Here is a 12,885-nt window from a genome sequence, read left to right as displayed (position 1 = left end):
CTAGTAATAGGAATCCATGATGCGCCTCATGCTCATGAACCTCATGCTGCTGCTGTCCATGCCCATGTTCTGGAAGTTCCTGTACTCGCCGGGCCTCATGTACATCTGCCTGCCTCTGTATTGGGCCTGCTCGTACATCAGCCAGTGGCCGTCCATCACGTTGCAGGACATGCAGTTGTTCATCTGGTAACGGTCCATGATGTTGTCACAGTCGTCCATCATCTCGTGCATCTGTCCGCCGAAGTTCTCCCTCTCGTAGATCCTCATCCTGTAGTTGCCCCTGTGCATTGGGATCATACGGCAGGACTTGATGTGGTCCCTCATGCCCATCATGCTCATGTGGTCGGGGTACTCGCCCCTCCTCATGAAGTACTGGTTGCCCATGTAGTTGTTGCGGTCGTACACCATGAAGCAACCCTTCTCCACCCTGCAGGAGTGGCACCTGTTCATGTAGGAGGACATGTCAGAGCAGTCGTTCATGCACTCATAGGAGCGGCCCTGGAAGTTCTTCTCCTCGTAGAAGATGATCTTACTCATCATGTTCATGCCGGAAGTCATCTTTGTGTGAGAGTTGTTTCAGCTGCTGTTGCTGTCGCTGTGGGTGAACTGACTGACTTCCTACCTGCCTGAAGCCATCCTTTTATACAGTACCACCAGCAGGTCAGTACAGTACTGTGTCCCAGCCCAGGCAGCTGCCCTGACACAGCAACATTCCATAAAAGAGCATAGAGCTCAGCTGAGGTTGTTCAGTGTTTCCACCTCAAATAACCTTGAAAAGGCTGTTTATTTGACGGCACAAAGCCTGCACCATTACGACAATGCAGACAACAAGGAGTGCCAGGCCGCGCAGTTCCGCCGGATGTACGTCCGGGGCGAGTTGGTAAAGGGGCGACTCGTTTGGTGTTCCTTCATTTTGCCTTATTGCCTATATGTACTCAGCCTATCAGAATGCTTGTTACATTCCAAAATCACTTTCTGACAATTCTGCGAATGGCAACAAACCGTTCCATTCCCATTGAAAACAATTGACAGAGTCTACCGCATAAGTTAGCAGTTTAGTGTGACTTTAGGTAGAAATGGTCTTTGAATGTAACAAGCATTCTGATTGGCCAGCGGTTTTCAATTTTCATTTTATTCGCTCTCAGGAATTAGATTATTAAACATCTGCATTACTTAATTTACAAGAAGTCTACACAGTTAGAGAATGTAGAAGAATTGCTATTTTGATCATCGTTTGCCTGTTATCTCTCCTACAGTATGTTACCACATCAATACAGCATGGAATTGTGGACAAAATCGTATCCAACATATATAAAACAAAAAAGATTTTTTTTGGGTCTGTGAGGCTAAATATCATCAAATGGTGGTCCGTGGCTCAAATTCTGAATAAATAATGGACCTTGATATGAAAATGGTTGAAAACCACTGTGATAGGCTGAGGCCATAGGTAACTAGAAAAAGTGCCCTTCTTGGAGGATATGAGTGTGTGGGATGTTTGGCCAAATGTTAAGGAGTAATATTGGGGGTTGAATTGGGGGTGGGAAGTGAGGACAATGTATGAATGAATGAACTATTGTAAGCGCTTTGAGTAGGCACGTAGTGCATAGAAAAGCGCCATAAAAATGCAATTCATTATTATTATTATAAACATATTTATGAGGGATTTCTTCCTCAGCCTAGTGGGAATATGCATGCACAGTTTCACTGCAATCGGACCCTGCGTTGAGTAGTTGTGGTGATTTGTACAAAACTGGTACAAAGCGGGCTACTCCTGAAAAATTTCAAAGCCAATCGTAGCCAATCGGGGTGCATTATGAGAAATCAAACAAACTGTAGGTTATAGGATAACCGTGGTTATTTAACCATAACATTTCAGATGATTAGCATGTGAGAACATCCCAATTGCTCCATTTTACAGAAAATGTATAAATACTAGGGGTGCACCGATGTGGAAATTATTGGCGGATACCGATGTTAAAAAAAACAATTTAGCCGATAGTGTCTCTTCATCAAACAGCAACACTGTTTAGTTTTTAGTTTAGTTGGTGTTTTCTGCAGTGATGGGCAGAAACGAGTTACTATTTACATATTACTGTAATATTATTACTTTTTCCAGTAACGAGTAATATAACGAATTACTCTGCAGAAATAGTAATATAGTAACTATTTACTCTGCCAAAACACGCTTCGTTACTCCTTACTTTCACTTACAAATGAGCGTCATTTGTTTTGGTTAATTCGTTCGGTTATGCACTCATAGTAGATGGTTGTTGCATGGCATGCAAAAATAGAACAGATCTACAAGCTATCAACGGGTAAAAACAGACATGCGTTGTAGCTTGTAGATCTGTTTTTGTTGGCCTGCACAGCCTGCGCACAGTTATGACGTAGCGTATGCGTCTGGGGTCTGAGACTCGCTTCACTTACAAAAAACAACAGAGACAGAGACCATGACAGAGAAATGTATCTGTATTATTTTGCATTCTTGTCTGTCAAAGATGCCAAGTATATTAATGTCCGTTGTAAACTTTGCGTGTGCAAAGAAACACTTTGTCTAAAAGTGTTGAAGCATCTGTTTAAAGACGCACGAGAAACACAGAGCTCCCCCCCCCCCCCCCTCCCCGTGCAGGTAAAACAGACTGGATTTTATCCGCCAGGACATTAAATGGAGACTATCTGAAGAATTGGCTGGTCGCTGGTTGTATTGTTATAGACGAGAGGTTAACCCGTCCCTCATGAACAGTTGACTCGGCCTCATAGATCCATCATGGTCCGGAGCGGTTGCGCAAAGACCCGCCTGCGGCAGCACTGTTTAATGCAATGTATTTGTGTGTGTTTAATATACGTTTTTTACTTTTTTTGTTGTTGAATTACTCATGACAAAGTTGTAAAAGTCAACAGTATGTATATCCATAAAATAAGCAAGCATCACGCTAGCAGACAATACTCTAGTTCTGTCTTTCAATAATTTTATTAATAGTATTGTTATTATTCAATTTTCACAATCTGATACACAGATACGCAGGCTACTTTCTGCTTGCTTATGTTATGGATATAGGCCTACATACTACTGACATTTACAACTTTGTCAACAAAAATACTTATACATCTAATGATGCACAAATAAATTGCATTAACCCCCTAATGGCTAGCGACGTAATTGACGTAATAAATCAATAAATCCCCTGTGGCTAGAGACGTAATAGACGTACTGACAGGGCAGTACGTCTTATTATAACAAAATGTAGCAACTTTTAGCTTTTTTGGCTAACGGCTGATGTACCAAAACCGGCCGAAATCCGCGCGTGCATGCGCGCCGTCTTTATGTGCATCGCTGCGTAAAATGCGATATTTTGGGATGTTTTGGGCTTGATTAGAGCTTAATTTGACTTAGTTATGAAAAAGACGATGGTAGCTTAGCATCCCGGACAGCTAAGCTAGTGACTCAGGGTCAAACTACTACCGGATGTTTCTGATCGTTGAACCGGAAGTGACTTCACCAGATTCGTCTATTTGGTCAAAATCGGCATAATGGTGCGTTCCCCCCATCTGGAGGCAATAATATATATTACACTAGCATTGCTATGTGAGAATGATCCATAGTGTGCATATCGCGGGTCTTTCTATTGGCATTAAAATGACTAATAAAAAAATGGGCCTTTGGCCAGCTTTGGCGACTTTTTGAATGGCAATAGAAAAATGTGCGATATGACCACAATGTCACAAAATATCTCATTTTAAAGCTGCAAGTCTCTACTTTACACCGAAAAAAGAATTATGTTTCTAGCATGTTCATCGTTTACTTATGAGCATTTTAGTACACCTTGTTTGCTTATTGCTTATTATGCTTATGCTTATTGCTTATTATGTTATTTATGTATACAATATATACTGTCCATTTTTAGATGCTGCAGCCATGTGTGTGCATTTCAGATTGTTGATGTTGAAATCCCAAATGTGGAATATGCAGCATAAAAAGGCTGATGAGAGACTGTTGACATTTTTTGTTTTATATCCTGCAATTATTCAGTTTGGCTGATTGGAGACTTCTTATTCCAATGAATTGTTCAATTGTAAAAGGAGCTGGCTAAACAGATTGTGTTCTTTTGTGGGTGGAAGGGGCCCGGTTGAAAAGTAATATAAAGTAATATGTAACAGTATTACTCTTGATTCCAAGTAATAAGTAATGTAATATTATTACTTTTTCTAAGGAGTAATGAGTAAAGTAAAGATATTACTCTACTAAGTAATATTGCCCAACACTGGTTTTCTGTGCCACATGTGGAGGAGGAGGACTTATGTCACTGGAGAAGGAACATTAAATGTGTTTACGTGATGCGGAAATCAGCCACGAGGAGACAAAAAACCCCAAGCCTGCACCTGATGTACACTCGCTCTATGAGCTCTCGGACAGCCCGCTCAGCTCCTCCACTTGGATCCACTCTTGTTGTTTTTTCTTCTGTAAGGCCCTTTGTTTTTATATTATTATTATTATTGGAGCAGTTTTAATGAACCACTTAAACCCAATATAGTTTGTTGACAGGTGTTCCCCCAGAGGCTTGTATACTTGGTCCCCTCCCATTTCCTCTACACCCCTCTACAATTGTTTTCGGTCAAAATAGCCGATTTACATGTGTTGTGAGCTTGTAGATCGGCTATTTTCACTGAATGTTTGCCTATTGAATAGGGGTGCTAGGGTTCATGTGGTTTTTGTAGTGTGATAATGTCACAGAAATAAATGCATCGTAATCCGTTCTTTGTTTTCCCCATTAAAACAACTTTATTAAGTTCAGTTCATCTCCGGATATTTAAACTAGTAATAGGAATCCATGATGCGCCTCATGCTCATGAACCTCATGCTGCTGCTGTCCATGCCCATGTTCTGGAAGTTCCTGTACTCGCCAGGCCTCATGTACATCTGCCTGCCTCTGTATTGGGCCTGCTCGTACATCAGCCAGTGGCCGTCCATCACGTTGCAGGACATGCAGTTGTTCATCTGGTAACGGTCCATGATGTTGTCACAGTCGTCCATCATCTCGTGCATCTGTCCGCCGAAGTTCTCCCTCTCGTAGATCCTCATCCTGTAGTTGCCCCTGTGCATGGGGATCATACGGCAGGACTTGATGTGGTCCCTCATGCCCATCATGCTCATGTGGTCGGGGTACTCGCCCCTCCTCATGAAGTACTGGTTGCCCATGTAGTTGTTGCGGTCGTACACCATGAAGCAACCCCTCTCCACCCTGCAGGAGTGGCACCTGTTCATGTAGGAGGACATGTCAGAGCAGTCGTTCATGCACTCATAGGAGCGGCCCTGGAAGTTCTTCTCCTCGTAGAAGATGATCTTACTCATCATGTTCATGCCGGAAGTCATCTTTGTGTGAGAGTTGTTTCAGCTGCTGTTGCTGCTGCTACTGTTGCTGTGGCTGTGGGTGAACTGACTGACTTCCTACCTGCCTGAAGTCATCCTTTTATACATTACCATCAGCAGGTCAGTACAGTACTGTGTCCACTCCCAGCCCACGCAGCTGCCCTGACACAGCAACATTACATAAAAGAGCATAGAGCTCAGCTGAGGTTGTTCAGTGTTTCCACCTCAAAAAACCTTGAAAAGGCTGTTTATCTGACAGCACAAAGCCTGCACCATTACGACAATGCAGACAACAAGGAGTGCCAGGCCGCGCAGTTCCGGCGGCTGTACGTCCGGGGCGAGTTGGTAAAGGGGCGACTCGTTTGGTATTCCTTCATTGTGCCTTATTGCCTATGTACTCAGCCTATCAGAATGCTTGTTACATTCCAAAATCACTTTCTGACAATGCTTCTCAATGGGAAGTCATCATTTTTCTCCCCCGGAATTCCGCGAGTGTCAACAAACCGTTCCATTCCCATTGAAAATAATTGACAGAGTCTACCGCATAAGTTAGCAGTTTAGTGTGAATTTAGGTAGAAATGTTCTTTGAATGTAAAGCATTCTGATAGGCCAGTGGTTTTCAATCAGTGGACCGGGGACCACCATTGGTCCCTCACGGGTCCATGTGGTTTAATCTTATACGCTCTCAGGAGTTAGATTATTAAACATTTGTAAACATTTCTTGTTAACATTTAATTTACAAGAAGTCTACACAGTAGAAGAATTGCTATTTTGATCATTGTTTGCTTGTTATCTCTCCTATGTTATCACATCAATTCAGCATGGAATTGTGGATAAAATTGTATCCAACGACAACAAAATATTTTTAGATTTTGGGGCTAAATCTCATGGTGGTCCGTGCTCCGTGGCTCAAATGCAGAATAAACAATGGACCTTGATATGAAAAGGGTTGAAACCCACTGTAATAGGACATAGGTAATAAGGCAGTGTTAAACAGCAGTGTTATGAGAGTACGGCTAGGCTTTAAGGCAGGTGCTTTACGAACGTAATCGACGCAAGAAGCACTAAGTAACGGAGGATGAGAGAAATGTCTCCCCTTGCGTCAGCTGAGCTCCCTTGCGTTGTCCCGACTTGTCCGCCGGTCTGGGTACGAACTCCAATCCAACACAAGCAAGAAGCGGTCCTCGACACAAGGAGAGTACCACTGGCATCCTTTGGCAGCAGAGTGCAAGGCTTTTCCTCCTCTACTCGACCCCTCTTTCTGTTTCTGAAAGAGGATGACACTTCCGCCGGCACTAGTTGTAAACGTAAACACCATCGGCATGGATAGATCACATTGAAAGTTAAACAGGACAACATGACATCCTCGTTCGAAGCTTTGCAAACTCGTCTGTGATTATCAGGCTTGGACTGGCTACTTAACGTTATGTCCTGCTTTAATGTTTTTCGGCCAAATGTCAGGGATGATTTTCTTTTACCCAGTCCAGCCCTGGAGTTCAGACAAGAACTCAGCGCAATTACAGCGGAGAACAGAGTGTGTACAAGCTCCAATAGTTGCTTCCATTTGGTGACAATTTGGACGGTGACAGACGCGACCAACAAACCGTGTTTTCTGTTGCAGATGATCATCCACTAGTAATGAACGTCATGTCTGGCTTCCTTTGACACTAAGGGCAGGGGTCAGGGTGCATCACAAGTGACACTTCCATGGGCTATAGACCGTAAGGCTATGAAGCAATATAGAACTGGGCATAACGGGCAACGGATATGGGATCTCTTAAAGGGTAGGACCACTTTTTGAGAGGTTTGGGTTGTTTTCTTATCTTATTATGGGCAAACTAGTCCATTCCATGAGTTATTTCGCTCATTTGTGTTGTTTATTAGAAATTTAGGAAATAAAAACAGTCGCTCATTGACTTCCATTGTAACGGAGAAACAGCTCTCAAAGTCACTCTTTTAGCACATAAACCAATGCAACAAAAGCTGATTCTGACAGTTTATGACATCAGGAAAACTCATGCGGTTTTATTTTTAATAAAAATGTCAATTTTGTCTTGTTTTGACTAATTTGTGTAGAAAGAAGATCCGGTAGGGCCTACACCGCCCGAATCACTGCTGTTCGCGTTGAGTAAAAAAACGATCTGATTGGACCAGAACTGTACACCTCTCCTGAAGCGTATTATAGGAATACCATTGAATTGAGCCACGACAGGGATGTAAACAAATGGATTTGAACATGTCCGCTTGTCACTAAAAACATACACAATGGACGTGTTTGAGGGAGACACTTAGAAGACACTTAGAAGAAGTGTCTGTGTCTGGGACTGCTCGTATGCGAGGCTGCAGCTGGGTGCATCTCAAACAGCGTGGAGACTTGTTTACAAACGAAACCTCGCAAGATGTCCCCGTGAGAGTTGGGAATTAATGCAGTAGTACTGCTTCAGTATATCTCAGACTAAAATAGTAACTTTATAAATCTAGACGAAAATAAAACCGCACAAGTTTTCCATAAACTGTCAGAATCAGCTTTTGTTGCGTTGGCTAAAAGAGTGACTTTGAGAGCTGTTACAATGGAAGTCAATTTCTTAAATTGCTAATAAACAACACAACGGATTAAAAGAACTCATGGAATGGAATAGTTTGCCCATAATAAGGTAAGAAAACAACCCAAACCTCTCAAAAAGTGGTCTTACCCTTTAAAGTCAATGGCACGTGCAGGATCGGTGATTGGTTTAATTATTGTAACGCCCAAACCACACCTATGCATAATATAACGGGTAACGGAGGTGTTTTATGGATTTAGACAGGTAACCAAAATACCACCCCTTCCCCACTGCTAAATCCCCAAACAGTGTATTTAGAAAGATCGAACGAAAATGGAGCCCTGTTGCTTTTCCATCAACAATTTTCGAAAATAGGAAGCGAGAAGTAAGTAATTAGAAAATAAATAAATAAATCATATTCAGGGCGTATGTACAGCAAGCTATATCAGGGGATAAATTGGTCGTTTACATATTGATTGCCATATCATTGCAGCTGGTACAGTGTACGTCTCTCATCAATGCAAACGGCAAAGCCGTTCGTTGTTTCATCACGGTTGCTTGCAATGCAAGGAATAGCCTATAGATATGGATTGGCCAGGCAACTTATACCAGTTTAAAAGCATCCTTATAATTGGCGGTGATACATTCTCTATGGACAATAGCGTATTTTAGTAGTCTCCCCTCGTCCGTTCCGAGGTGTTTTGGAGAATTATATTCATCTTCCATGATCGACACACTCACCGGTTGCAAGAGCCTGCAGACAGCAGAGGTTTCGAGACGAGTGCGTGTCGTGTTTTTTTTCCAACTGTTCAAAAGTGATATAATGCGAGTTCAATGCTTTCTAATTAGAAATAATTTCCGCAAGTGTTTCCATACCCCATTTGCGCATTTAACTTTTTCGATATAGAAAAAAAATCCACCCCCCTGGAAGTGCAAAAGTGTTTTTGCGAAAAATTGAGACTTATTTGCATTTTTAAGTGTTTCCATCCAGGAGTTTTTGCGCAAGAGCCTTAATGTGCAAAACCAGGGCTTTTTGGAAACGGAGCTAATGAAAGGTGGACTGCATCCTATGGAAGTTTACACAGCTGGTGCCAAATGATTAATTGATGACATCACTAGCAAAAGATGCAAAACTGAGTAAATTCAATTAGAATAAACCAGTTTCAAGCTTTCAAGGCGTTGCGTGTGAGCTTGTAGATTGGCCAGCACAGGCAGTGGTATATACTTCAGTTATGATATAGTGTAAAACTCACTATATACAGTTGAACATGTGTCAGTACAATCTAATCTGTCATAGCTGCCATCTAGTGGACGAATAGTTGATTGCACATTATAGTTATTATAGACCGACACGTAAGCCTACAATAGCGACGCAGGGACTATGTAAGGACTTAAAATAACCTTGCGTTTTTTATGTGCGTTTGACAGAGTAATAAAAGGATAGAGGCCGAACCGGAGCGACAGCCCCACCCTCCCGCTATTCATTTCAGTGGAAGTTGCTCAGTGGCATTTTGAAGCACCTGGAAGAACCATCTACTTCCGCATTTGCCAACCAAATTTTGGTTGGCAAATGCGGAAGTGCAACCGAGCGCTCAATGTTAAACCCCAGATGCACGTTTCCTCGTCATAAATCCACGGGTCCGCCTGCAGTTCACGCTCTAACCAGTAGGGCTTCAACGTTGGATTTAGGCATTTAGAAGACGCTCTTGATCCAGAGCGACTTACATTAAGCAAAAACAAAGCATGGCATACATCATGGCATACATCACATATATGTTGTATGTATAAACTAAGAACGTAACAGTGGAGTATCTATGTCAACTATACATACTATACTATATTATATATTATACAATATACATGTATACTATAAAGTGCTATGACTACATAAAATGCAATTCTAGTGCTGTCTACGTAAAAAGCTGTCTAAAATACTATCTAAGTCTACATGAAGTGCTATCTAAGGGGCTAGGCTAGGGCAAGTGCTACGGGCCATGGTGGAGTCTGAAGAGGTGGGTTTTCAGACTACGGCGGAAGATTGGGAGTGAGGCGGCAGTTCTGACTGTGATGGGAAGTGCATTCCATAGTTTTGGAGCCAGAAGGGAGAAGAGTTTGGGACATATGGAGTGTTGTCCCAGTGTTTTTAGTGAAGGTACCTCCAGCTTCCCTGCGTTGGCTGATCCTCCCAAACCTATGTCCCTATGTCACTATGTTTAGAGTACCAGTAGGGGCAAAAGTGGCACTGTTGTGCTAGAAACAGAGAGAGGGAGATATAGTGTTGCACTGTTGCCTGCTAATTACAGAGAGAGAGAGGAAGGGGGGGGGGGGGGAGAGGGAGGGAGAGAGAGAGGGAGAGGTGTCCGCTAATCCTCCACACAGTAACTCTGCCATTTCCCGACCGTTTTGGACGTGGGGCGGCTCGCCAGAACCGGGCTGGCAGCCTGGGCGCGTTCCTGTGTGTCAGGAAGTTCCGGGGACCCACTGGGGACCCCCACTCAACCACTGGTGTGATTTCTTTTCTCATGATTGCTAGTGCTATTTGTAAATCTAGCTGTGTCACATTGTTAAACATTGTTTACAACCAGCTTAGTGAATCAGCCTAATGAAATCATCCTACTTTTCACACCTTGACTATTGTTGCAATGATGTTGACTTAATACTCAATAGTCTCCAAATTGTACTGAAATTATTCTGCATCACTCTACCTAAGGAGTAGGCTCTATACATTGTTTTTAATCACTGCAACCTTAATTTTATTGATAGACTTATTTGATTGCCTTAATGTTTTTATTCTCACTGTGCTTTATGTCATCTTCTGTTGCAGATTTTATTAGATTGTTGAGGGGCGCTAGCCCCTCCTATATACAGGTTTAATGTTTGTTTTTAGTTCAATGTTTGTTTTAAAAACGCCATTGACAATGAAGGGAAAGTTTACGTCATATTGTGTAATTCACGTCATATTGTCTCTTTAGTGTTAGTAGCGTTTAATGTTTGTGTTGGCACCGTTTGTTTTACATCACTATTACATCACCTAATCAACATGAGTTAGACTTTAATATATTAGCACCCCTCACTTCACACGGGTGTGATTTCTATATTATTATTATTATTAGAGCAGTTTTAATGAACCACTTAAACCCTATATAGTTTGTTGACCAGTGTTCCCCCAGGGGCTTGTACTTGGTCCCCTCCCATTTCCCTATACGCCAATTGTTTTCGGTCATTGTAGATCGGCTATTTTCACAGAATGTTTGCCTATGACATGCCCAGAATAGGGGTGCTAGGGGTCATGTGGTTTTTGAAGTGTGATAAATGTTGTCACAGAAATAAATGCATCGTAATCCGTTCTTTGTTTTCCCCATTAAAACAACTTTATTAAGGTCAGTTCATCTCCTGATATTTTAACTAGTAGCAGGAATCCATGATGCGCCTCATGCTCATGAACCTCATGCTGCTGTCCATGCCCATGTTCTGGAAGTTCCTGTACTCGCCGGGCCTCATGTACATCTGCCTGCCTCTGTATTGGGCCTGCTCGTACATCAGCCAGTGGCCGTCCATCACGTTGCAGGACATGCAGTTGTTCATCTGGTAACGGTCCATGATGTTGTCACAGTCGTCCATCATCTCGTGCATCTGTCCGCCGAAGTTCTCCCTCTCGTAGATCTTCATCCTGTAGTTGCCCCTGTGCATGGGGATCATACGGCAGGACTTGATGTGGTCCCTCATGCCCATCATGCTCATGTGGTCGGCGTACTCGCCCCTCCTCATGAAGTACTGGTTGCCCATGTAGTTGTTGCGGTCGTACACCATGAAGCAACCCCTCTCCACCCTGCAGGAGTGGCACTTGTTCAGGTAGGAGGACATGTCAGAGCAGTCGTTCATGCACTCATAGGAGCGGCCCTGGAAGTTCTTCTCCTCGTAGAAGATGATCTTGCTCATCATGTTGCCGGAAGAAGTCATCTTTGTGTGAGAGTTGTTTCAGCTGCTTTTGCTGTGGCTGTGGGTGAACTGACTGACTTTATACCTGCCTGAAGTCATCCTTTTATACAGTACCACCAGCAGGTCAGTACAGTACTGTGTCCCAGCCCAGGCAGCTGCCCTGACACAGCAACATTCCATAGAAGAGCATAGAGCTCAGCTGAGGTTGTTCAGTGTTTCCACCTCAAAACCTTGTTTCTCTGACGGCACAAAGCCTGCACCATTACGACAATGCAGACAACAAGAGGCTGAAAGGGTTAACAATGACTAGGGGGTAGACAATGAATAGTAAAATCGATGGATCTATGTACAATGCCGTGGGCCTACACAATGGTTGTGGTATTGTAGACACTCTGTATATGAGTGTGCTTTCACCACTGTTGAAATGTTGTACTCTCTGTCACAAAAGTCAGATTTATACTTAATCACAGTCAAGTCTTTGATTGATTGAATAACTTTACCAGTCAAAAAAAATGTAAACAGGACAGAATTGCCAAAAGTTTTCAGTTTGTTTTCACAACAATAAATTAGCCATTATCATAATTGAAAATCTTCTCATTCTAATTTTCAGATATCTTGCTTAACTGTATTGTTAAAAAAAGAAAAGAAAGAAAGAAAGAAAAATCCCTGTTACCAACCTGCATGAAAGCGTGTCTAACATAGTTGTAGGGGCCTATGGTAGTTGAAAACTACACAGATATTTTCCTTTGTCTTTATTCTTTCATAAATAAAACATCAAACCCCAAGGACACGTCCAAACTCGAAGCAGAAATTACTTTGTCATATCTGACAAACAAATGCTCAACGAATAGCCATTAATCCTTCACCAACAGCTTAAAGTAAGTGACAGTTATTATGTGTAAAGAAAAATGCAAGGATTTTAGATGATTGATTGAAAGCGGCGCCGGAGACAGCAGCCCAGCCCAGCTCGCAAACAGTGTTGTACTGCTCGTAGCTGTTGAACTCAGTGAGTACATGACACAACTGTTTTTTTTT

At 42.5% G+C, this 12,885-nt stretch overlaps 3 protein-coding genes across 3 annotated transcripts; all 3 read right to left on the bottom strand.

The window, feature by feature from the left end:
- On the bottom strand, nucleotides 1-558 carry LOC310863970 (gamma-crystallin M2-like; the record flags this gene model as incomplete). Its single annotated transcript, XM_083772503.1, has 1 exon — nucleotides 1-558. The coding sequence occupies one exon, from the start codon at nucleotides 556-558 to the stop codon at nucleotides 1-3; it is 558 nt and encodes a 185-aa protein (XP_083628629.1).
- Nucleotides 559-4,813: 4,255 nt separating this feature from the next.
- Nucleotides 4,814-5,371, bottom strand: LOC310864744 (gamma-crystallin M2-like; the record flags this gene model as incomplete). Its single annotated transcript, XM_083773478.1, has 1 exon — nucleotides 4,814-5,371. The coding sequence occupies one exon, from the start codon at nucleotides 5,369-5,371 to the stop codon at nucleotides 4,814-4,816; it is 558 nt and encodes a 185-aa protein (XP_083629604.1).
- Nucleotides 5,372-11,316: 5,945 nt separating this feature from the next.
- LOC310864918 (gamma-crystallin M2-like) lies at nucleotides 11,317-11,871 on the bottom strand (the record flags this gene model as incomplete). Its single annotated transcript, XM_083773761.1, has 1 exon — nucleotides 11,317-11,871. One exon carries the CDS (start codon nucleotides 11,869-11,871, stop codon nucleotides 11,317-11,319), a length of 555 nt encoding a protein of 184 aa, XP_083629887.1.
- Between the last annotated feature and the right edge of the window lie 1,014 nt (nucleotides 11,872-12,885).

This window comes from Protomyctophum parallelum (genome assembly GCF_964188405.1).
Source record: "Protomyctophum parallelum genome assembly, chromosome: 9".
Taxonomy (NCBI): Eukaryota; Metazoa; Chordata; class Actinopteri; order Myctophiformes; family Myctophidae; genus Protomyctophum; species Protomyctophum parallelum.
This window is presented reverse-complemented; position numbering and strand designations above follow the sequence as displayed.